Raw genomic sequence first — 25,266 nt, 5'->3', positions numbered from 1 at the left:
TGTTATTAATTTATAGGGTTCCGTTCATTTATTCATTTATTTATTTTAATTGGGCCTTCTGTTTCGAATTCATTAAAAAATATTTTCGCTTATAAATAGAGAAAAAATGAGATTTTATATTAAAAAAATTAAAAAAACATCAAAAGAGATTTGATATAAAGCCGAATGAAAGTCTGAAGATATTCATATTTTAGAATATTTATTTTAACATTATGATAATTTCTTGAGCAAAATATTATATGAAATCATTTGACAATCCTAGTTTTGATAGTAATCTAAATAGATTGTTACGGATATCATACTTTCCAACATTCATTTTAGTATTGGATAATAATAATAATAATAATAATATAATTATTATTATTATGTTATGATAATTTTTTCAGCAAAATATTATATTAAATCACTTGACAATTCTTATTTTAAAATTTTATTTAAATAGATTCTTACAACCGCTAATATAACAACATGATATCATCCCCAATTTTAACAGTCATTTCATTCTTTTAGTGAAATATATAAATTTGCAATCTGATGATTCATTATTTTTGTATCATGATCATTACATAGTGTAAAATTGAGGATGAAAAGAACTTGATCAATATAAGTTTATATCAAAGTAGACAATCTTTTTCTAAAAAGTAATTTAACAATAAATTTGAACAAAATAAACACGATTAAAACCCGTGTATCCCACAGGCAAAGACAATTACATTTCGAGGAACACAAAGAAGAAGAGATGTTGGCACCAAAGAATTACCTTAAGGGAAACATATGAGTGTGCGGCAAAATTGAATGTGAAAATGCATATCGCCTTAACTGCCACGAAACCTTAGTTGCTTCTCAAGAGTGAATTTGTTGTGGAGATAATCCAAAGAATTGAGGCGACTCGAGAGCGAGCAAGTACAGAGAACAGGCCAATTCGAAAGTTATAAAGAGAATAGTGAGGAGATTAACCACGTGTCCGCTTGGGCAAAGCTTGCAACCCCTCGGCCGGTTACTATTATAAAAATTAAAGGAGTAAATTTTGTTGTTATTGAATTTCCATTGGGTTGATATATACCTAAGCCTATTACCACTTAAAAGCTTAAGTTATTAATCGATAATACCCAAGCGTCATATAAACTCATACTTTCATTTTTATTTTTATTTTTCATGTGGGATCACAATGTGTTCCCTTTCTTCTTTCCCCTTGAATTTTCCTGTGTGTGAACATAAACCGATGTTTTGTTCCCCAGGTTCTGCATTCCGATAACTTAACTGTAAATTTTGGATTTGAGAAGAGTATAGATGAATGTGGAGACGAAGGAAGATTGCAAGGGCTTTTCCCTTACTCTCTTTTGTTGCTATTCTAAACTCCTTATTCCAACTCCTACAGCATCTCTCTTGTCCATTCATTTGCAAGATAGACTTCCAGATATCAACAAAGAAAGGACATCCAAAAATGATATAATCCTCGGTCTCCTCTGCAAAACCACAAAGAACACAAACTAGTTTTACATGAACCCATGGAACCCATTCAAACCGGCCGGTTCATGGGTTCAGAAATTTTAGGCGGATTTCGACTCGAACTCCTTGCATCCCGACCTGAAATTGAAGAAATCGAAAATTAAAGCTTCAAAATGCAGAGTGGCAGTGCATAGTTGAAATCTGGAAAGAAATTGGGAACCCTAATTGTCTTCTCTTCTTCTCGATCTCGATTTCAACACTTCCTTATTCGATCTCGAGTTCATCACTTGCTGCTCTTCTCAATCTCGAGTTCATCACTTGCTGCTCTTCTTCATCAGTCATCTTCATTCAATCTTCTTACAACTCTGATTCTTCATCAGCTCATCCACTTTGCGACCGGTCGCTTCTCCGATTCGTCTTCATCAGCTCTTCAAGCGGCAGAGTCAAGTCAGTCGACCCATTTCGGTTCGATCTTCCCCTCCCTCTTCTCCTTTGCTTGTGATACTTGTTGTGAGGATATATGCACTTAAATTATCAAATATTTAAATTACATTATATTATCTATTATTCTAAAATAAAATGAAACTAAATTAGCTAAAAATATTTTCGCTTATAAATAGAGAAAGAATGAGATTTGATATTAAAAAAATTAAAAAAACATCAAAAGAGATTTGATATAAAGCCGAATGAAAGTCTGAAGATATTCATATTTTAGAATATTTATTTTAACATTATGATAATTTCTTGAGCAAAATATTATATGAAATCATTTGACAATCCTAGTTTTGATATTAATTTAAATAGATTGTTATGGATATCATACTTTCCAACATTCATTTTAGTGTTGGATAATAATAATAATATATTATTATTATATTAGGGTAAATTGCACTGGTGGTCCAAAATGTTTTACAAATGTTTCATGATGGTCCAAAAAGTTTTTTTAGCTACATGATGGTACAAAATGTTTCAAAGTTGTTTCATGATGGTACAAACAGTCAATTCGAGCTTGACGCCGTCAAGCCGATGCTGACGTGGCTACTACGTGTCACCTCCTTGCTGACGTGGCCGAAAATTTTTAAATAATTCTAAAAATTTTAAAATTTTAAAACTTTTAAAAATTTTAAAACTTTTAAAAATAATTTTAAACTTTTAATTTAAATTTTAAATTTTAAATTTAAAATAATTTTAATATTAAATTTTAAATAATTTTAATTTTAATTTTAAATTTTAAATTTTTATAAAATTATTTTAAAATATTTTTTAAAATAAAAAAATTATTTAAAAATATTTAAATTTTTTAAAAATAATTTTAAAATTTTCAAAATTTTAAAATATTTTTTTTTTTTTTTAAAAAAATTTACTCTTTTTTTGTATTTTTTTAATTATTTTTTGTATTTTTTTGGACTTTTTAAAATTTTATTTTGTCTTAAATGACGTGGCGCACTATGATTAGTTCCACTTAACAAAAGTGACACATAGGACGCGCCACGTCAGCAAAATGTTAACGGTGTCAGGGCCAATTGACGGTTTGTACCATCATGAAACAACTTTGAAACATTTTGTACCATCATGTAGCGAAAAAAACTTTTTGGACCATCATGAAACATTTGTAAAATATTTTGGACCACTGGTGCAATTTACCCATTATATTATGATAATTTCTTCAGCAAAATATTATATTAAATCACTTGACAATTCTTATTTTAAAATTTTATTTAAATAGATTCTTACAACCGCTAATATAACAACAGAATATCATCTCCAATTTTAACAGTCATTTCATTCTTTTAGTGAAATATATAAATTCACAATCTGATGATTTATTATTTTTGTATCATGATCATTACATAGTGTAAAATTGAGGATGAAAAGAACTTGATCAATATAAGTTTATATCAAAGTAGACTCTTTTTTTTTCTAAAAAGTAATTTAACAATAAATTTGAACAAAATAAACACCATTAAAACCCGTGTATCCCACAAGCAAAGACAATTACATTTCGAGGAACACAAAGAAGAAGAGATGTTGCCTCCAAAGAATTACCTGAAGGGAAACATATGAGTGTGCAGCAAGATTGATTGTGAAAACGCATATCGCATTAACTATCACGAAACCTTAGTTGCTTCTCAAGAGTGAAACTGTTGTGGAGATAATCCAAAGAACCGTGGCGACTCGAGAGCGAGCAAGTACAGAGAACAGGCCAATTCGAAAGTTATAAAGAGAATAGTGAGGAGATTAACCACGTGTCCGCTTGGGCAAAGCTTGCAACCCTTCGACCGGTTACTATTATAAAAATTAGAGTAAATTTTGTTGTTATTGAATTTCCATTGGGTTGATATATACCTGAGCCTATTACCACTTAAAAGCTCAAGTTATTAATCGATAATACCCAAACGTCATATAAACTCATACTTTCATTTTTATTTTTATTTTTCATGTGGGATCACAATGTGTCCCTTTCTTCTTTCCCCTTGAATTTTCCTGTGTGTGAAGATAAACCGATGTTTTGTTCCCCAGGTTCTGTATTCTCATAACTTAACTGTAAATTTTGGATTTGAGAAGAGTATAGATGAATGTGGAGACCAAGGAAGATTGCAAGGACTTTTCCCATACTCTCTTTTGTTGCTCTTCTAAACTCCTTATTCCAGCTCCTACAACATCTCTCCTGCCCATTCATTTGCAAGATAGACTTCCCGATATCAACAGAGAAAGGACATCCAAAAATGATACAATCATGTCCATGGTACTTAGCCTGTTTCTTATAGCATGCCATGATATGAATTTATTTCTTGAAATGATTGGTAGCGCCGCCCAAAGAAACTTATGCCAATCCATCAAATCTCCCTCAACTCAAGTTTGCTCCAATGTAGAACCCATTGTGAAGATCCCTTTAGGATGAGCTAACTATATAACCTTATCCTCCCTATTTCTACAAGGACTGATATGTCGTAAGCCCTCCTGAATTGCAGCCATCTTAGGGATCTGCTTTTTCTCCAACTCCATCCATCCATCCATCCATCCATCCATTCCTCGCCTTCAATAAGTTGCAGAAACTCTAGAATCTTTAACAATACTAGTACTCCAAAACCCCTTGGCTGAAAAGCTTCAAATAATGGGCTTTGAGGATGCCAATTATCAAACCAAAACCAGTTTCGTCTCCAATTTGGTATTTAGTCAATTGGAAACCACTGCTCCTAAGCTTTAGAATCTTTGTGACAGCATAAGAACATGAAACTTTGGTATCCCAATGGACCAAAAGTTCCTATCTCTTACCACGTAAGCTTTTGTCCATGCAATCCATAAAGATCCATCCTAATGAGAAGCCATATTAACCTCATCACATAGGCCCTATTCCATGTATAAAGTTGCTTTATGCCAGGTGCCCCCTCTTTCCCCGACAAGCAAACTGTATCCTAAGCAACTTTCGACACAATTGAAGGAACATCCTTGTATTTTCAAAGAAAAGCCTTGCATTTTCTTCAACAACTCTCAGGACTTTCTTAGGTAAAACGAATGCTCTGCACTAGAAATTAATCATTGAGTGTCGTACAGAATGAATCAGCTACAATCTCCCTACATACGTCGACTTCTTAGTTGTCAATGAGTTAATTCCCAGAGTGATCCTCTCCACAAGGGGCTTACATTCCTTATCTGAAAGTCTACAAGGAACCAGAGGAACCTTGTCCCCTATCCCAACGTTGTTAATTTGATGCCACTATGTAGTCCCAGGATCAAAGCATAGAGGTCTCAATCAAGTCCTCCAGGATTTGATCAAAACCACACACTACTAGAAAAGTGGTTTTTCCAGACTCTAACCATGTCGACGCACCGAGTATGTGTCGGAAAAAGGTCACGTGGAATGGCTTTTGCCAAAGTGTGTCAGGAAAGACCTCTTTTTTTGTAGCAACGTCGGCTATGGAGGCTGCCACCTTCCTCCTTACCTTCGGCTGCCCAAGCTTCAAATTTTTTTAAAATTTTTCGATTACGTGGCTCGCCACATCAATTAGGGGTGGAAAAGGTTTGGATTTTTCAATTTTGGGTTGGTACACCGACTTTTCGAGTTGGTCCAAGTCGGGGAATTACACACCCAAAGGGATTAAAATCAAGTAGAAAACCCCACCGTTAGTGATTCCAGTTATTTGGGTCGGTTCCCCTATTGACCCGAAATTACTAGGAAAGAGAAAACAAAACAAAATAGTTAACTATCAACACAACATCAAGAGATCTATTAGTAAATAAACAAAAGTAACTCTTTCACTCGACAAAAGAATCACTCTTTCACCCGAGAAAAGAATCAACGTCATTTGGAATTAGAATTTGTGACTGAACATGAAGTGAGTTTTTTTGCTTTCTTAATTTCGGGTTAGTTCGATGGCGGGTTTTCGGGGACGGGTTACGTCAGGTTGGGTCGATTCTTAGGTAGTTCGCTTTCACTTCCACCCCTAACATCAATCATCGTTAGTAAACGTTTGCTACATATCATCTGTTAACGGTTACGTCACAAAATTGATTAAAATTTGGACGGATGCTAAATGGGGCGAAAAAATGAAAGTTCGTGTATTTCTTAGCCAAAAAATATAGTCTATGATAGTTTGTGTATTTCTTACCCAAAAAAAAAGTTTGTGATAAGATGTAAAAAAATGAAAAGTTCATGATTTTTTTTGAACATTTACTCAATGTGGAGTAGCAATTAGATAAGAAAGATGGGAGAAGGACATTTGCATATCTATTACTGATAGTGTCCCATATCCATAATCTGAATGTATGGACACAAATTAAACAAAGTAATCAATATTACTCATGTAATATATACTTAATTTAATTCGTATTACATTGAACCGGACACACCATTAGAGTTTTGAGTTTATCTTAGAACTGAATCTCTCTCTCAGCCCTTTCAATATTCATTAACATATTCCTAAACTTTTCCTATTTGCATTTCAATACATAACAAGATTCATTTATAGCATCAATAAATCAATTTAGAGATAAAAAGTGGTCGCACGGACATGATTATTCTCAACCATAAATTCCCATGGTCTAATCGTAACAAAATCTGTTTAGAGGTATACTTTTTTTGATAACTAAAATGGATCGGGGGGACGAGTAGCATAGCAAAGCTCAAGGGCTCAAAAACCAAGCCGCGGAATGTTCGATTTGATTCATAGCTACATATTGGTCAAATGTATAGCTTTGTCATCGCAATCCTAATGAGACTTTAGAGGAAGTCAAAGTAATGCTGCCACACAAAGCGAGTTCAAAAACTAAAAGGAAATCTTACCCCCTATATGCTTTCAAGGAGTCTCGAACCTTTGACTTGGAGTTTGTAATACTAACGCAATACTACTGAGCTGCCCACCTCATTCGCAATTTAGAGGCATACACACATTAGCAATTAAGACTCACTAAGATGTCAGTCCTTTACACACCGTTTGGTTTCGCGATCGAATTTTAATGATCCGTTTAGTTTCGCAATTAAAATCACAAAAATTTTAACTTTAACTTTAACTCAACACACTACACAACAAAAATATATATTTCCCAAGTAAAAAATTTTAACTTTAACTTTAACTCAACACACTACACAATCATTTGTCCTTTTCCACAATCAAAATCAAAGTTACTTTAATTCTGAAACCAAACGCACCATAAGATTTTAACTCTAACTTTAACTCTATTCACTACAATAAAAATCTACTCTTCAAAGTAAACAAGGTGGGTCCCATACATAAACCCACATTCAACTCCATTATACTCAATTCAATTTTTAATATTAAATTCTCTCAACTATTCATTACTTTTTCATACTTTTTCTCATAATTTAATAACACAATCATTACAATTAAAATTAAAATCAAAACTCAACTCTAAAACCAAACACAACAGTAAGTTTGCGTTAATGGGCCAAAAGTATCAATCTACCTAACAAGACCTTCCGCTAGTCGTTAAGAGGGCAAGCAATCATCAATCAAAGAACAAAAGGTGAAAAGAGCATAAACGCAGGATCAGCTAGAGACTGATCAGAAATGGATACAGGGACTGGCTCTTGTGTGGGGATTTTCATTAGCGCATCGAGAGCAAAATGTGGACTTTCCTCTCTCGCTCCGCCTTCTTAGCGGCCCGTGTCCTCTTAAGTTTATTTAGCCTATCCATGACCTTCTTCTGTACAGTTTCGATTTGGTTCAGTGGCTTCTTCTATGGAGCAAGGGACTCACAGTCGTCACTCGTAATAGGCTTGTCGGTGATCTCAAAGACACTACCGACAGAGCACTCAGAGTTGTCACTTGCTACCAGCTAGTTGGCTGTCTCAGCCAGTATCTTCGAGACGTTAATGACAAGAAGAGGGCCATTGTCACTTGTAGCAGGCTTGTCGGTGTCTACTGGTGGGCTGGGAGTAACTAGAGAAGGCTCATGCTCGAGGGGAGCACCTGATAGCTGCAAACGACTTGCAAGGAACTCGGAGTCATCGCTTGCAATGGGCTAGTCAGTGATCTCAGAGACGTTACCAACAGAAAACTCAGAGTTGTCACTTGCAACTGGATGGTTGGCTATCTCATCCAGTATCTTCGAGACGTTACCGACGGGAGGAGGGCAATTGTCACTTACAAGTGGGTTGTCGGTGTCTACTGAAGGTGAAGAGCTGGGAGTAACTAGAGAAGGCTCATGCTTAAGGGGAGCAACTAACAACTGCAGAGACGGATTGAGAGGACTTGGTCCCGACAGTAGCAGGCTTTCAGCTTCGTGGACTTGAACCTCTGCAAGGTGTGCACTTCTCCTTTGCAAAACCAAAATGAGAGAGATGAAGTGAAATTAAATAAATAAATTGTTGAGGTATGTCTCGTATTTAGATCCGAAGACTCGAAGACTTGGAAACGAGAACGAAGCTCAACCAAAGAAAAGGAAGCAATCAACAAACTAAGCCATGGCGAAAATGCCAATGTGCCACAACACGAAGTACATAGGTGGATCAAGAACGTTGCCACGGCAAGAAAAAAGTGTGTCGTAGTAACGGAGGCCAAGAGCGAAACTAAGTTTCCGTTTTGGTCCGATTTTTGTTGAAACTCAGAATATATTGAAAGGAGACATGTTCCTAGGTGATTTAGGGATATTTTGGATATATTCCAGAGAATATTTGAGGTCTTAAATTTATAAATACGGGATGAGTCTTGTAAGTCGATGTCGGGTGAGATTAGGAAATCACGTGTAATTCTCTTGGAAATTCTCAAGTTATTCTCTTTGAGTCACTAGAGTTTCATAGAGTGCGAGAGTGGTGAAAATTGATAGGATAAAGAAGCTCTTCTCTGGTTTTGGTCTTATTACGAGTGTTGGAAAACACAAGTGTGATCTCGATGTTGTAATCTTCGGTTTTATTGATCTAGTGGAATTTCCTACTTTGTCCATGAATGTTTCTCTCACTCTAAGAGTTTTATCACGTATATCCGGTGTTCTTTCTTCTTTCTTCTTACTCTAAATTCCTTGAGTTCGACATCTTCCACAACAAATTGGTATCAATGCAGAGGTCTCGGAGCGAGCAAAGATGCCAGGAGCAAAATTCGAGGTGGAGAAGTTTAATGGATAGAACGACTTTGGGCTATGGAAGATCAAGATGAACGCTTTATTGGCGCAACACAGTATTGAGGGAGCACTAGAAGGAGAGAATAAGCAGTCAGCGGCCCTGTTGCAAGAGAAGAAAGGAAGATGGTTGATGTCAAAGCCTCTGAGCTCAATCTAGCTAAACCTATCGGATAAAGTTTTACAGGAGTGTTGTTGGATTTTGGTGAAGGGAGAAATGTAGTTTTCAATCCCTCTGTAGAGAGAGAAAATTAGAAAACCTATTTTCTTTTCAAATTCTAAGTGGATTCTTTTGGTAATGCTTTTCGTAGAAGGATTATGTGTATTAAAGATATTTAATCAATAAGTAGATAATCAATGAGGAAAAATACTTTATTAAACGCAGAAAATGTATACAATGTTTGAATTACAACATAAAGGGAGAGGGATAAACAACTCAAACCAAAATTACAGAGGATGACTTACTCTACTTTCCATCGAGGCAAGTAGTTTAGGCTCCAAACTTAGGTGTAAGGTCAGCTGTAGATGAAGTAAAAGGAATGCATCATGTCGAGACGCTCTGAGCGAATAGCCATGGGATGAGGACGAGACATTTTGTCAACAAGCTGATGGAGTCATGACTGTGTCGCTGAGGATATGATCTTACCTTCAAAGGCTTGTGAACTTGAATCGTTGAAGGGATCACCCTACCGCTACAAGCTCAGGATATCTAAATTACTCATACTCTTAAGGATAAAAGCTCGTCGGAGTTATGAAATCTGCGGAGATTTTGTCTGTTGAATGAGTTATTTTTCTATCATGCTAGATCTTCTGGTATTTATAGATTTTCCTCCCACCATGACGATTACAAATCTCATCTCTGATTCTTTGAAAATGTGTGTTCCTAGTTATCCAATTTCCTTTAATTGTTCTTATTCACACGTGATAATTATTCAAAATTTTGACCTAGTCCACCTTGGAATATCTTCATCTTCTTGATCTGTAACTGCCTAGTAATTGAGACTCAGAAACGATGTTGTGACTGCTTAGACTCTGAGACAGTTGAGATTGGAATACAACATCGTCACTACTCAAATTCTAAGAGATAGTCACAGGATCTGAATCATGCACCGCCATGCACAGGTACGTCCAAATTCTGATTAATCACACATTCATAATTTGAATTTATTTGCTATGTCAAAAGCGACGCTGTCGTTCTAAGGTTCCACCAATATTACGTCGATATCCTCAGACTTTTATGCTGCGTTTGATTTCAAAATAGGATTTTAAAATCAGATTTTGATTTTGGAAAAGAGTGGTATAAATGGTTATGTATGGGGCTCACCCTTTGACTTTGTATGAGTTATTTTGTTTTGTTGTGAAAAAAAGAGTAGTATAAATAGGGCCCACTCTTAAACTTTGTATGAGTTATTTTGTTTTGTTATGGGTAGAATTAAGTTAAAGTGTGATTTTAAAATCATACTTTTAAACCAAACAAGCCATTATAATTTACATAAGTGCCCCGACACCTCAAATGACTTGATTTGGCCATGTAGCGAGGCTCTGAAAATTATTTTATTATAGTAACAGATGCTTCCTACAAACGGGAAAATTGAAAGCATTTTCACGCAAAGATTCAAGACACTTTGTCACTATTTCTTTCTTCACTCCCAAATGATTACGCCCATGATTCCTCGAACTTCGCATTGCACCCCGCTTTCTCAATAAGGATAATCCTCAGACTGATAGAATCATGTAATGAAGACTTTTAGTCTAATCTTTATGTTCCCTTTTACATGCAGAACCTCCTATTTTGTTTGCAGGCAAGGCTACCGCTAGCGGCTACTCACTGGTTAGCACTGATAGCACCTCCTCAACCCCTTAAAGGTCAAATGATCAAGACAGACCTGGAGAAAAGGTCTAATTTTAGGGAAATGGTTGCTACCACGGAGGCTGAAGCTGCTGATACAGAGTCGAGGCCAACAAGCCCCTTTTATATATTAAACAGGTCCCTCAACCTGTTTTCCTGAGAGGAAGGAGAATCTTGCAACAAGCCCTCCAACTGCTTCAAAGGGAATAACTCAGGATACCCTACAAATGCTCATGGAAATCGATCAGTTATGTTTTTTTCAAATGGACTTGATCATTAATAGCCTTGACCATAAACTTGATCATTCTTTTCACATTTATAGGAGTCCAATGAAGTTTTCACTTCTTCGAAGATACCTCCTGGCCTAAAGGAGCTGATTCAGTTCCTTAGACAGGGGGCTTTGAATATCGTGGACATGCCTAATTACACAGGATTTGGCAAGGTCAAGAAGTTGCTTAAGAACGCCTCCAAGTTCTATGCTGATTATCATCTCGAGGTAGTCAGGTGGTTGAAAGAGCTTCATCGCTTGGCCTACAGCCTTAAAGCTGATTTAGCTAGAGGAGTAGACTGCAAGGATATAGCTAACATGAAAAGGCAGGCAACAGCGGAACTAGCTTTGTCTCAGCAAACTCTGACAGGTTTGGATCAAAACCTAAAGTCTATAGATGAGTACGAGATCTAGAGGATGCATAAACTCTATTATGTGAGAGGTAGAATTATAGAATTGGAGCTCGAGCTCCAAAAATTGAGGCAAGAAGAAGAAAAACTCCTAAAAGCTGAGAATCAGATAGCCTAGGAGAAGCAAGTTTGCTTGAACAAACGTCAACGGGCTCAGCAGATAGTCAACGTCACTCTAAGGGCATGTTTGGTTCACAGGTTTTGATAGAGAACGGAATACCTATTTCGTACGTAATAGGTATCCTGACGTTCGGTTGAAGGGAATGCGGAATAACTATTCCGATCTGGAATAGTTATCCGGCTTTCATGGGGAATAACGGTGCCTCCCAAGACTGTCCGGATTAGCATTTCCCCACTCGGAAATGAACGCGAAAGGGCAAAAATACCCTAAACTTCTTTCACTAATTACAAATGCATGCCAACCTCTTTATTTCCTGCTAAAACTCGACATCGGTAGAACCATCCGAAACTCCAGCAGAGCAATCGCGGCATCATCCTTCGATTCCCCTCGCATCCAGTGTCGATTCGTCTATGGTGACCGAGGAGGTTGTAGCCGTGGCGGAGGTGGAGAGGGAGGGCCTGGAGCTTGAGGGAGAGGAACGAGAGGCGGCGTCGGAGGTCGCCATTAGAGGAGTAGGGGTCGGGATCGAAGTGCAGAAGCTGTGTACTCTGGTTTGAGCAGTCTTTTGTGTCCACTCAACGAGACAAGTGCCGGAATACTTTTGGAGGAAGGGGGCACAACATTGGTTAATCCTGCTATCGCTGCATCTTCCGCTAAAAAGGCAGGCACCTTTCATGTAGTTGGCCATCTATTTCTATTTTTTTCCCAATCCGTGCAAGATCCCCCGCATACGGCTCAAGTGGCGATGTTGTTGAGTGCCTGCAGCTTGACTCCACCTCTCACGAAGAAGACGAACTGTTCATCTTCTTTGAGAAGAAGATGAACAGTAGCTTCTTTCATTTTCTCTTTTTTTAAAATAAAAATTTAATATTTTATTTTATATTATTTAATATAATGAGAGAATATGTTTTTATTAAGAATTTTTTATTAATTCTTTGGATAATTATGCTTATTACTTAAAATAAAATATTAAAATTTTATTTTAAAAAAAGAGAAAATGAAAGAATATGTTTTTATTAAGAATTTTTTTATTAATTCTTTGGATAATTATGCTTATTACTTTATTAAAATAGTAATTTCTAATAATTACAATTAATAAAAATAATATTTTTAATTCATTATTAATAAAAAAATTAAATATTAATAATTTTATTATTTTTAATTAAAATAATTAATTATATTAATTAGCACAATTTTCAGTAATTTAATTTAAATAATTAATTTTTAAAAATTATTTACTTTTAAATTATTTAAAATGTTTATTTTTTATTTATTATGAAAATTATTATTAAAGTTATTTATTTATCCTATAAAACCCATTAGATTTAATATGAATGGCATTTATGTCTTTTTATCCTATTTCTGTTATTTCCAATTCTTATTTCAACCAACTAAATATCGGAATTATAATTCTCAGTTTTGTTATTCCTTTCAACCAAATAAAAAATTTTCATCAGAATTTTTATTTTATTTCATGTCTATTCTATTCTGTATCAATTCCATTCCAGCAAACTAAACGTAGTCTAAGGATTTGACTTTGCTGGAGAATAGCTACCAAAGAAACCGAAGATTTACAGTGACTCTCGCTGAGAACTTTGATAGAATGGTGGCTAGTCTGTCCAACACAGTGGATGACATTCTTGCCTCCTCAGATGTGAGAATATGTAGAGAATGGGTAGACTCTGATGATAGTAGTTCAGATTCTTCCTTGTAATTCGTAATGTATTGGACCTTTATCATTTTTTTAAATAATATAGTCTAGGCCCATGTTTTGTATATCTGTATTTCAATTCATTAGGCCAGGCCCATAATTATAATTTTAAACCTTTGGGATTATGCGTACTCATAAAATGCACGCGTTTGGAGATCATGCACTAGAGATGGCAGTTGATTTGAAAATGTAGCTCAGAATCTGAACTATTAAAAGGTCTTTGGCATAGGATCTCTAACCACTAGCCACATCGGGTGATGTCACATTTTTCTTTCTGTACATGTAATGATGTAGGAGCAGAAGCAACCAAGGAGTCATTTGTTGGGGTCGGGAACTCTGCGTAACACAATAAGGGCTACATTTTTCGAGTCTTTACCTGTGTTCCTTCAAAGGTTTCGATGAGAATGACATAAAAAGCATCTCTTCATCATTCCGTCGACTACGATTTGCTTAATGCCACTTCGGTGGGTGCATGTTTGACGAATTATCTGTTCATATTGCTGATGAAATCAGGGGCATTATCTGATGTGTATTACTTCTAAGTTTCGTTCAAATTGGACGAGCACATTTTTAGGTGGGTGCAGATCATATATTGAAAGGAAGAGGGTGTAATGGGCTCGGCAGGACATCTCAGCTCAGCATCAAAGCAAATGGTGTATGGTCTGAATTCCCTCTCTTTTATGCATTGGAGAGGTCGATCTCCCCTTCTTGTAGGCATTTGTGCTGAGCTCATGGAATGCATGAGGCTCATGGCCAGATTTTCCACATCCGTAACAAAAGCTAAATGAAGGGTCATGGATAGTCCATTAGCGAGAATGTGACTTAAAACTCATTGGTTCGAAGACGAAAACGTATACCATTTACACTATATTATCTGTTGTAAAATTAATTATTTGGTTTTATGGTATCCTGAAATTTTCATGAACAGAATGATAAGAACATAATTTCTACTTATAATAATCTTTATATAACTAAAATTTACTTGGGTGCATAAGAAATGGTTGAAAGAAAAATTAAAAAATATTGAAAAAGAAAAATTAAAATTTTTTAAAAATGCAATTAATGTATCTAAATCTCCTACTAACTGCAAAATAATTAAAAGAAAATTAACAGAATATGGAAAAAATTTTAAAACAAAGAATAACAATTAAAAATATTTAATAAATACAATTAAATGTACCTAAATCTCTTACTAAATATAATTAAGAGAATTTATTTTTTAATTTTTTAATTATATATAAGCGATAAATGTATGTAAACAATTAACTTAACATGACATTAATAAAATTTAGCCTAGCTTATAGAAATTGATATAAAAATTTTGATATTCTTGAGAAAATTAATGAAGCATATATATAATTTATCATAAAAACTAAACATATATGTATGTACGTGTATATTGAAAAGAAAAATTTAGCGTATTACCCTTTAATAAATTCTAAAACAATAAGAAATATATAAAAAGTAAATATACAAAATAGAGTGAGTATATATTTATAAATATATATATATATATGTCTCATTATATAGAACAATAACAATATATACACTTACTCAAGAAAGAAGATTATATAAATTAAAAAAAGAGGTTATTATGTCAAATATCTCATGGTATCACCGGTTTCTCAAATCTATCACATGCTTTAAAAATTACCAAAAATGACTATGGCATACATCTTGTTCCAATTCTATCATGTCGTGGTTTTAATTTTTTTTTCTCAAATCTATCCCGAGGCAAAGGGCCACAATGGCAAAGATGGACCCACTTACGTTGCATGTCAGCAACACCGTTAAATGTTGATAGAGAAATTAATGCCATGATAGATTTGGAATTAGATATAAATCATGGGTCTTTCTGGTTAATTTTTAAATTATGAGATAGATTTTAGAAACCAGTACTCCATGTCGTGGCACATTAGCATTTTCGCCATGGCATGATTTGCTGATTGCTTCCTTTTCTTCGATCGAGCTTCGTTATCATTTTCGGGTCTTCGAATCTGAATACGAGGCATACCTCAACAATTTATTTATTTAATTTCACTTCATCTCTCTCATTTGGTTTTGCAAAGAGTAGTTTGTTGTCAGATTAGCAATCGGGGATATCATAGAGCGGGAGTCTCTCCATTTGGTTTCGCAATTAAATTTTAAGATTTTAACTATAACTTTAACTCTATTCACTACACAATAAAAATCAAATATTCAAAGTCAAAGAGGTGAGCCCCATACATAAACCCACATACAACTCCATTATATTCAATTTAATTTGTAATGCTAAATTCCCTCAACTATTCATTATATTTTCACACTTTTTCTCATAATTCAACAATACAATCATTACAACCCAATTAAAATCAAAACTCAACTGAACTCAACTTAATTCTAAAACCAAACACACTATTAGACTTTTAGGGTAATATTTTTTAAGTTGTAATATTTGTCACGAAAGATATACTCCTAGCAGTTTCCTGCTTTTCAATAATAAAATTGTTTCTAAGATTATTTTTTTTGGGGACAGCTTCTAAGAATTTGCACTTGACAAAAATCGAACTCCTTTTTTTCTTTCGAGCTCTAATACTTGTAATGAAAAAGGTTATGTTCTTTTGAGATAAAACTCAACAGACAAAGTAAACAAAAAGAGAATATATTTGTAATTATTGCAAATAGCTAAGAAAATATATAAGTTTTCTTAAACACAGATAGTAATTTTAAAATTATCGATAAATGTAGAATACATCAAACTCTATATATAATTATATATTTTTATATTATTATTATTATTGTTATTATAATTAGGGACCTCGCCCAAAGGAGTGATTTTGAATTTCGAATCAAAATTATGCCGCCCAAACTTTTGATTTGAAAACAACACTTCCTTCTCTTCTTAGTCCTCTCCTCCAATTTCATTCAGATTCACAAATCACCCGGACGAACGAACCCATCTCAGCTGCACCCGAGAAACAACCCTCAGCTCCGACAGAAAATTGCCAAGGTAAGGCAAATGTCTCCGATCCTTTTCAATTGTCGTCTCAGTTGGCTTTTGCTGGAATCACTCCAAACATGCGAACCCATTTGCCCATTTCACTTCCCTGCTTTGATTTCATCATGGGTTTCCATCGCTTGATTTACCGGTCTTGGTTTTTCACTCTCTCTAAGCTTCTGATGTTTCTTTCTGCTCCTCCTGGTGTATCGGTGGAATTTCTAAAGAATGTCGGTGTCAAGGGACAGACTAGTGCGACCAGTAGACCCAGCAGCCGAATTTGCCCTTAGGCGTTCCCTCGGTATCCCTCGGAATGAAGGGGACAGTCTCTTCGAGTCTCCGATCCAGCAGACGACTCCGGAGTTCTTGAGGGCAGGGGGATGGCTCCGTGTTGGATCGCCAAGAGCATCCAGTGTGCCTCGAGGGCGGGGAAGGGAACGTCCCCCGAGTAGCACATTGCCATCTTGGTACCTAAGGACTCCCTTGAGTGATATCACTCTCATCTCGAGGGTAATTACATACAAAGTCAAAAACCTTTTTAGACCTCTCTTTGCCACAACAGAGTCGTTCACACCCGTTTTTTTTTTTTTTTTCCTCCCTTGATTTTTTTAACTCTTTTGATCCCCTGTGCTCGAGATGTGGTTCTGGGTTAGGGTTTTATACGGAAAAAGCTGAGTCGGTTTCGATTGATCTGCTGCCTGATTCGTATGTGCCTGTTCATTGATAGATTTCCCATATCTCTGGACTGTAGTTTCGGGTAGGTGATTGATAGCGTTGAAACGGAGGAGCTCGTCAGCTACTTGAACTGGTCCCTTCTCTGTCGATCGCGGTCAAAAATAGGAAATTCAGAAGAACCTTTGATCGAGGTGCCGATTTAAATTAATGGGATGGATCGCTTCCGGATTATTAAGTAGTATTCTGCTTTTGTCGATATTGAGGCACTGACTTCATTCATTAATCAGCAATCTGGTAGAATTGGCCGGTTTTACTCGATTTCTCTTGGTATGGTACTACTGATTTAACGAAAGCATCTGATACTGTTCCCCACGTAGAATCTTGATTGTAGCTTTTGAAATTTTTGCTCCTCACTGCTTAGGTTTTGCTGCGTAATGAATGAATTCCTGTGCTGCTTGCCATTGAATTTCCGTTAACTTTTGTTCAGTGATCTCTAGCTCGATGATTCCCCTACTTGATCCCATTACTGCCCGTCACTGTCAAATATCCTCATTGACGAGGGGAATTTGCTGATGATATTAGCTTGAGGAAAAATGCTTGCAGATGAATACTTCTTTGTCTTTGATTGATAAGTAACATCGATTTTTCAGATGCACCGGTTCTGATAGTCAAGATACATATATGGTTTTGAAAACATTTTCATTAGTGGAGATGTTTCATGCTACCAGTATTTTCCTGTCAACGAGGAAGTTTTCGGACAATATCAGTGTCGTATACAAGTTGCAACTATTTCAACATTTACGGACTTCTTCCCCCCACCCAGAAAGAGGATTCTTTTCAATTCATTCTATTTCTCTTCTCTAGCTATGTGTATTTAGTAGCTGTTCTGATCTAATTTCAGGCATTCGCAAGGAGAAGAGCTCGCCTTGCAGAGGCTCAAGTCCATGAAGCTGATAGCCTGCTACTGCCGGGGTCAAGTCCTCTCAATCCGTCTTTGCAGCTGTCAGGTGCTCCCCTTGAGCATGAGCCTTCTCTAGTTACTCCCAGCTCTTCACCTTCAGTAGGCACCGACAACCCACTCGCAAGTGACAACTGCCCTCCTCCCATTGGTAACGTCTCGAAGATACTGCATGACGTAGCCAACCATCCAGTGGCAAGTGACAACTCTGAGTGTTCTGTTGACGTCACTGACCAGCCCATTGCCAGTGATGACTCCAAGTTCCTTGCAAGTCGTCTGCAGCTATCAGGTGCTCCCCTCGAGCACGAGCCTTCTCTAGTTACTCCCAGCCCATCAGTGGACACCGACAAGCCTGCTGCAAGCGACAATGGCCCTCCTACCGTCGTTAATGTCTCGAAGATACTGGCTGAGACAGCTGACCAGCCGGTAGCAAGTGACAACTCTGAGTGCTCTGTCGGTAGTGTCTCTGAGCTCACCGACAAGCCTGTTGCGAGTGACGACTGTGAGTCCCTTGCTCCACAGAAGAAGCTACTGAACCAAATCGAAACTGTGCAGAAGAAGGTTATGGATAAGCTGAAGAAACTTAAGAGGACACGGGCCGCTAAGAAGGCGGAGCGAGAGAGGAAAGTCCGCATTTTGCTCTCGATGCGCTAATGAAAATCCCCACACAAGAGCCAGTGCCTGTATCCATTTTTGATCAGTCTCTAGCTGATCCTGCATTTCTGCTCTTTTCACCTTTTGTTCTTTGATTGATGATTGCTTGCCCTCATAATGACTAGTGGAAGGTCTCGTTAGGTAGATCGATACTTTTGGCCCAGTGACGCAAACTTACTAAAGATCTTTGGCATAGGATCTCTAACCACTAGCCACATCGGGTGATGTCACATTTTTCTTTCTGTACATCTTTCTGTACAGGTAATGATGTAGGAGTAGAAGCACCTACGAGTCATTTGTTTGGGTCGGGAACTCTATAACACAATAAGGGCTACATTTCTCGTGTCTTTACCTGTGTTCCTTCAATGGTTTCAGTGAGAATGACATAAAAAGCATCTCTTCATCATTCCGTCGACGACGATTTGCTTAATTCCGCTTCAGTGGGTGCATGTTTGACGAATTATCTGTTCATATTGCTGATGAAATCAGGGGCATTATCTGATGTGTATTACTTCCAGGTTTCGTTCAAATTGGACGAGCACATTTTTAGGTGGGTGTAGATCATATATTGAAAGGAAGAGGGTGTAATGGGCTCAGCAGGACATCTCAGCTCAGCATCAAAGCAAATGGTGTATGGTCTGAATTCCTTCTCTTTTATGCATTGGAGAGGTCGATCTCCCCTTCTTGTAGGCATTCGTGCTGAGCTCGTGGAATGCATGAGGCTCATGGCCAGATTTTCCACATCCATAACAAAAGCTAAATGAAGGGTCATGGATAGTCCATTAGCGCATTAGCGAGAATGTGACCTAAAACTCATTGGTTCGAAGACGAAAACGTATACCATTTACACTATATTATCTGTTGTAAAATTAATTATTTAGTTTTATGGTATCCTAGAATTTTCACGAACAGAATGATAAGAACAAAATTTCTACTTATAATAATCTTTATATAACTAAAATTTACTTGGGTGCATAAGAAATAGTTGAAAGAAAAATTAAAAAATATTGAAAAAGAAAAATTAAAAATTTGAAAAAATGCAATTAATGTATTTAAATCTCCTACTTACTGCAAAATAATTAAAAGAAAATTAACAGAAGAGCGTAGCTTATAGAAATTGATATAAAAATTTTGATATTCTCGATAAAATTAATGAAGCATATATATATATATATATATATCCATCGGTTGTCTCCGTTCTCGGTGGTTTCTCTCATTACCTCTCTTCCCAACTCTTTACACCTACCAAATAACTAAGGGAAGTACGGCGCCTCAATGCCTCAGCCCGGGTCATCGGCGTCAGTGTCTTAGTCGCGGTGACTTGTGGCAGACAGGCATTTCAAGCTTCATTGACTCAGCTTCGGTTAAGGCGGCCCTTCACGGAGCACCTCCATGAGCTTCACTGTCTTAGCTTGTCGTGGTCCATGATGCCATTTCGCAGAGACATTTATGGCGGGCTTCATTAGCTTGGTCATGACGGAGGCTCAACCTCTTTAGCTGTTCACTACCGGTTGTCCTCGGAGCAGGAGGCTTTCCAGATGTCTCAGCGCTTAGATCCGACATTGAGAGTGTGCTCGAAGGAGTCTCAAAGGTCGCAGCGACCCTCCTCCTCCTCCTTTTCGTTTTTGGCGATGCAAAGAGGTGTCCCCTGATGAAGTAGTCTCTCGTTCCCCGCCGAGGTCATCCCTTCTCCATCTCCGAGCAGATTTGTAGTGGAGAGAAAAGCAAGCCTTCGATTCCGATCATCGACGATTGTGGCTGAAGAGGCGTCGCCTTTGATCAAGTTGGCCCAGATTGCCAGGATTCGACCAGACCCGAAGTGCCAGGACCTGTTCTCGGTTGAATCGACTTGGTTGACTAGACTCGCCTCTCAACTTGACATATTAGACTTCCTCGACCCGAGAGCCGACCTGCTGCGCAATGGCAGCGTACTCCTTGCATATCCGTCTCGGTCCAACTCCGTCCCCTCTTAGACGACGACTTCTTCTCTGTGGACAACCGCCTCCCCCATGCGATGGAATCCCCACCCTCCACTGCAAGGGTTATACTCCTGACTAGTCTATCATACCAATCGCCTGCAAATCTGGTCTTCTGTGGCTTCGCCTTTTTGTTAGTATGTGTAGGTTTTGACCCCCTATGGCATTTACTGGTTTGAACCAATTAAGGAAGCTAAGTAATTATGATTTGATGGTCTGGCTAGTTTTATATTAGTTAGATTGCACTAGTTTGAACCGATCATAGGAATCTAACCGAATTGATTTGAATGTCAAGGTATTGAACTTTTAGGATTTGGTTGATTGTATTAGTCTAGAGGTATAATCCGTGAAAGACTCATGCGTTGAGTACCGGTCTAAGACTCCTCTATGCTTAGCTTTATTGTGTAGCGGTCTCTATATGGATTGCGTTATACTATGCTTTCCAATCTTCAATAAAATTCATATAGAGTTTAGTCGCAAGAAGTTGAAAACGAACTACAACAATATGATTGATCTCTATAATTGTATTTATGATTTTTTGATGTGTTTCGATTACTTATATCTTCATTTGTAACGATCTAGGTGGATTTGCTGTTTTTTTGAGTTCTGTAATGTATCTTCTTGGACATTTTCTCATTGTATTTGTTTTTATCGTCAATGGACATTGGTTTATTATCAAGAAAAAAAAAAGAATCATATGTATGTATATCTTAAAAGAAAAATTTGTCACTTGGCAAAAACATAAAAGAAAATAAAAGAAAAATTTGTCAAATCTATAAAAGGACATTGCAAATCTAATTATCTTTTTTCAGTGTGCGCTTAGAGTTGTCAGCAGGTCCTCATCCAAAAGGGCAAGACATTTAATAATAAGATTATTTGATGGAAGAAATATACCTAGGCAGTAAGGCCACTCAATTGGTTAATTTCAAACTGCCGCTTGTAATTTCACTATTATCTCAAATTGGACCCTGCAGTTGCAACTGGTTCAATCTAAAACCCTTATTTTGTAAGAGCCGAATCATCTCGATTGAACATATTATACTTTTCCAAAATTTTTCTTGGCCAAATTCTTTATGTGTACTAGAAGTCGTTAGTCTTGTAGGTGGAATTTCATGTAAAACTCATACAACTTCGAGGTGACGGAATTTTGTGCAGCTTAAATTAGATTAAATTAATATATTGGAACCTGTCCTTTCTAATAAAATATTTTATTCTTAGACCTATCCGAAGTAGTCCTGCCAAAAATTTTAGGGTAAAAACCATTATAATTTGTAAAATATCAACCGACATTTTCTCTTTTTAAAATTAATCGCATATCAATTCTCTTTTTGCTGATTTTTACTTTTTTTTTTTCCTTAAATCGGATCAAATTTAATTTCGGTAAAGAAATTAACTAATGGGTCGATTTGTGCAATTCCGTGACATATTTTTAAGTGGCAAAGAGAATATTCTTATAATGTCACGTGAGCGAAAGGAGTAATGGTGTGTGATTAATTTTTAAAAGAGTACGTATCGATGATCATTTTACTAATTATAATGGTGTTGTCTAAATTTATCCAAATTTTTAACGCTCGTCCTGCACTTTGTCACAAAGGGAGGAAGAAGAAAAGATGATCTTTTTAGGGAGATCCAAGTAAGCGAAAGTAGAGCAGACGGTAGAGCACACCAAAGCCAAAGCCAAAGCCAAAGCAAAGCAAAGTTCCCTGCTTTTTTCCCTTCCTCGGTCGAATATGTTCTCCTCCTCCTCTCTGGTCCCTCCCTCACCCAATTTCACATCTTTCAGCTGAAAGATACCCCGCATTTTCTGAGGCAGAGGAAGCATTTTCATCATTCGGGTCGGCTCCGAATTTCTTTTCTGCATGTGGGTTTTGATCTATTACAGGATATATCACAGATATATTGCCAAGATTAGCGGAGATATATTGTATCATATATATTTATGGCTAGCCTTATTAGTTACTTGTAAATTAGGCAAAAGATATATCTTTCTTCTTTTACTTTGTACACCAGCACTATATGTACAGGTTCAGAATAATAAAAAATTTGAACTTTTAATTTGACAAATTATCATGGCATCAGAGCACTACAGTTCTGGGTTCGGGTTATACCTTGTCTAGGGTAACTGTTGTCGCTTGTGAGTGTTGGTAGAGATGGAGAAAGGTGAAGAATCGTTGGGAAAGGGCAGCATTGAGGCTGTCGGAGTTGACCAGTCATCTGTTTTTGCTGTTAATCCATCAGATTATACCGGAGTAAGTTTGATTATCTGCAAATTGAATGGCTCGAATTACCTTACATGGTCGAGAGCCATGATGACAACCTTGACAACCAAGAACAAGGTTGGAATGGTGGATGGAGCGGTGTTTCTTAGCAGAGCAGTAGGAATAAAATCAGAATTACAAGGGGCGGCAATCTGGCTTACGGAGGACAGGGAGGAGGCAGAGGAGGAATGAGCGGGACTGGAACCAAGGCGTGCTACCACTGTGGTCGTCCCGGTCACTTGAAGAGCTCCTGCTGGCTGCTACACGGCTACCCGGCGAACTGGGAGTCGAAGGCCACGAAGGAGAAGGGAAAGTTAGGGTTTTCGGGAAGAAGAACAGGAGGGACGACAGGGGGAGCTCCGAATCAATTCAGTGGGCTGCAGCGTGGAGGTGGACTGGGCCAGAACCAGTTCGGTGGGCTTCAGGCCCATCATGCCCAATTGGGGCAATCAAGCCTGGGCCCGAATCAGATTAGCGGGCTGCAAGCCCATCAAGGGCAGCCCAGTAACAGCGGGCTGAATAGACTTTCCAAACTTCCGGATTCGGCGTTCCATAAGTTACTTGATTTTCTTGGTCCTGATGATGATAATATGCATCCCAATACTGGTAAAAATTTTATTTCGGTAAATTTTGGGCATGATTGGATAATTGATAGTGGAGCCTCTAGGCATATGACAGGACGTGCAGATTTATTTGTCGAGTCACGACCGCTTACCAAGAGGCCGAAAATTCACATACCGAATGGAGGAATTTCTAATGCTAGCAGAACTGGAAGAATACATATTGGCCCTCTTATTCTCTCGGACGTTTTGTTGGTTCCGAAATTTAATTGTAATCTTATCTCTGCATCCAGCTATCTAGAGATTTGGATTGCTGTGTGATATTTTACACCGATTTTTGTCTAATAGAGGACCACACCACAAGGAGGACGATTGGAGTGGGTGAGTTTCAAGGGGGTGTGTACTATCTTCGGCGTGTGGGTATCTGGGAACAGGCTAATCGTGTCATCAGTGATGAGAATGATGATTTGTGGCATATGCGACTTGGGCATCCCTCACGACAAATCAAGATTAATGGTATCAATTTAGAATTAAATACAGCTACAAATAAGGAGTGCGATATTGGCCTCAGAGCTAAACAAATTCGGTCAAGTTTTGATTTAAGTATTAATAAAGCTGTCTTTCCATTTCAATTAATCCACTGTGATTTATGGGGACCTTATAAGATGGCGTCTATTTCTGGGGCTCGTTATTTTTTGACGATTGTGGATGATTATAGTCGTGCAATTTGGTTATATTTATTACAGGAGAAATCGGAAACACAATGCCATCTTATTAATTTCTGCAAATTGGTGAAGAATCAGTTTGATCGCACTGTGAAAATAGTATGAAGTGATAATGGGAAGGAATTTATTTCGCGGGATCTGCAGAATTATTTTTCCATGAAGGGAATTATTCACCAAACATCGTGCACGGACACGCCCCAACAAAATGGACGTGTGGAGAGGAAGTATAGGCACATATTGAATGTTGCACGATCACTACTTTTTCAGGCAGGACTTCCGACTGAGTTCTGGGGAGAATGTGTCACCACGGCGGCGCATCTGATTAATCTGACTCCCACACAAATTTTGGGAGGTAAGAGCTCATACGAAGTTTTGTTTGGAAAGTCGCTTGGATATTCTAATTTGAAGGTATTTGGATGCTTATGTTACGCTCATGATAGATCGAGGGACAAGGATAAGTTCAAACCTCGTTCCTGTCGGTGCATGTTTGTTGGTTATCCGTACAGTAAGAAGGGTTGGAGAGTTTATGACCTTGAGAAAAACGAGAAATTTGTGGCTCGAGATGTTCGTTTTTGCGAGAGAGAATTTCCTTTTTCTGCAAATGAATAATGCGGGCAATGAAGATACATGTCAGGTTCGTTTCTTTACGGACACTAAGAGACATGTATGTCGGATAAGGAGTCAGGGGGAGTCGAGACTTGACGATCCGACTGGAGGAGAAGGAGAAAATGGGCTTTCAAATCCTTTAGGCCCAATGGGTAGTAAAAGGGAGGCGAGTAACGAACTGGAACATACCAATCTTACTGATGGGCAGTCTGGAAGAGATGATGAATCATTGACAGAAGAAGTGGAAGGTCTAGATCTTCCTAATAGATCACGTGTTGAAATGGAGACTGCGGAGCAAACATTACGACGTTCTGATTGAGTTAAGACCGCACCCAAGTATTTGAAAGATTTTGACGTTCGTATCCACACCGCCTTACACACCCCCTCGATTCACCTACTCCGTCAAAATCCTTAGGTATGGTTCATTCTATTCAACAATATTTATCGTATTCTGGTGCATCTAATCGATATTTTGCATATGTAAGTGCTTTGGA

At 37.4% G+C, this 25,266-nt stretch overlaps 2 protein-coding genes across 2 annotated transcripts; one reads left to right on the top strand and one right to left on the bottom strand.

Annotated features, from left to right (window-relative positions):
• Positions 1 to 15,948: 15,948 nt before the first annotated feature.
• LOC116192901 (protein POLYCHOME-like) lies at positions 15,949 to 19,062 on the top strand. The gene is made up of 3 exons (XM_031521600.1): positions 15,949 to 16,372; positions 16,588 to 16,870; positions 17,937 to 19,062. Exons 2-3 carry the CDS (start codon positions 16,589 to 16,591, stop codon positions 18,645 to 18,647), a joined length of 993 nt encoding a protein of 330 aa, XP_031377460.1. The 5' UTR covers positions 15,949 to 16,372; position 16,588; the 3' UTR covers positions 18,648 to 19,062.
• Positions 19,063 to 22,117: 3,055 nt separating this feature from the next.
• On the bottom strand, positions 22,118 to 23,312 carry LOC116203884. The gene is made up of 5 exons (XM_031535848.1): positions 23,289 to 23,312; positions 23,043 to 23,238; positions 22,912 to 22,940; positions 22,732 to 22,837; positions 22,118 to 22,478 (listed from the first exon to the last, which is right to left on the bottom strand). The coding sequence occupies exons 1-5, from the start codon at positions 23,310 to 23,312 to the stop codon at positions 22,384 to 22,386; spliced, it is 450 nt and encodes a 149-aa protein (XP_031391708.1). The 3' UTR covers positions 22,118 to 22,383.
• Positions 23,313 to 25,266: the final 1,954 nt, after the last annotated feature.

Source organism: Punica granatum, chromosome 1 (assembly GCF_007655135.1).
Source record: "Punica granatum isolate Tunisia-2019 chromosome 1, ASM765513v2, whole genome shotgun sequence".
Classification (NCBI taxonomy): Eukaryota; Viridiplantae; Streptophyta; class Magnoliopsida; order Myrtales; family Lythraceae; genus Punica; species Punica granatum.
Note: the sequence above shows the minus strand (reverse complement) of the source record. Positions and strands in the feature narration are given on the sequence as shown.

Bases quoted from the DNA above. Each gene is read 5' to 3' on its own strand.
- LOC116192901 (XM_031521600.1), top strand. From the start codon at position 16,589: ATGTCGGTGTCAAGGGACAGACTAGTGCGACCAGTAGACCCAGCAGCC. The intron at 16,871-17,936 runs GTAATTACATAC...ATCTAATTTCAG, and splicing joins ATATCACTCTCATCTCGAGG to GCATTCGCAAGGAGAAGAGC.
- LOC116203884 (XM_031535848.1), bottom strand. From the start codon at position 23,312: ATGGGCCTGAAGCCCACCGAACTG. The intron at 22,941-23,042 runs GTAAGCCAGATT...TTGGTTGTCAAG, and splicing joins CTGCCTCCTCCCTGTCCTCC to GTTGTCATCATGGCTCTCGA. The intron at 22,838-22,911 runs GTAATTCGAGCC...CAGCAAAAACAG, and splicing joins ATGGCTCTCGACCATGTAAG to ATGACTGGTCAACTCCGACA.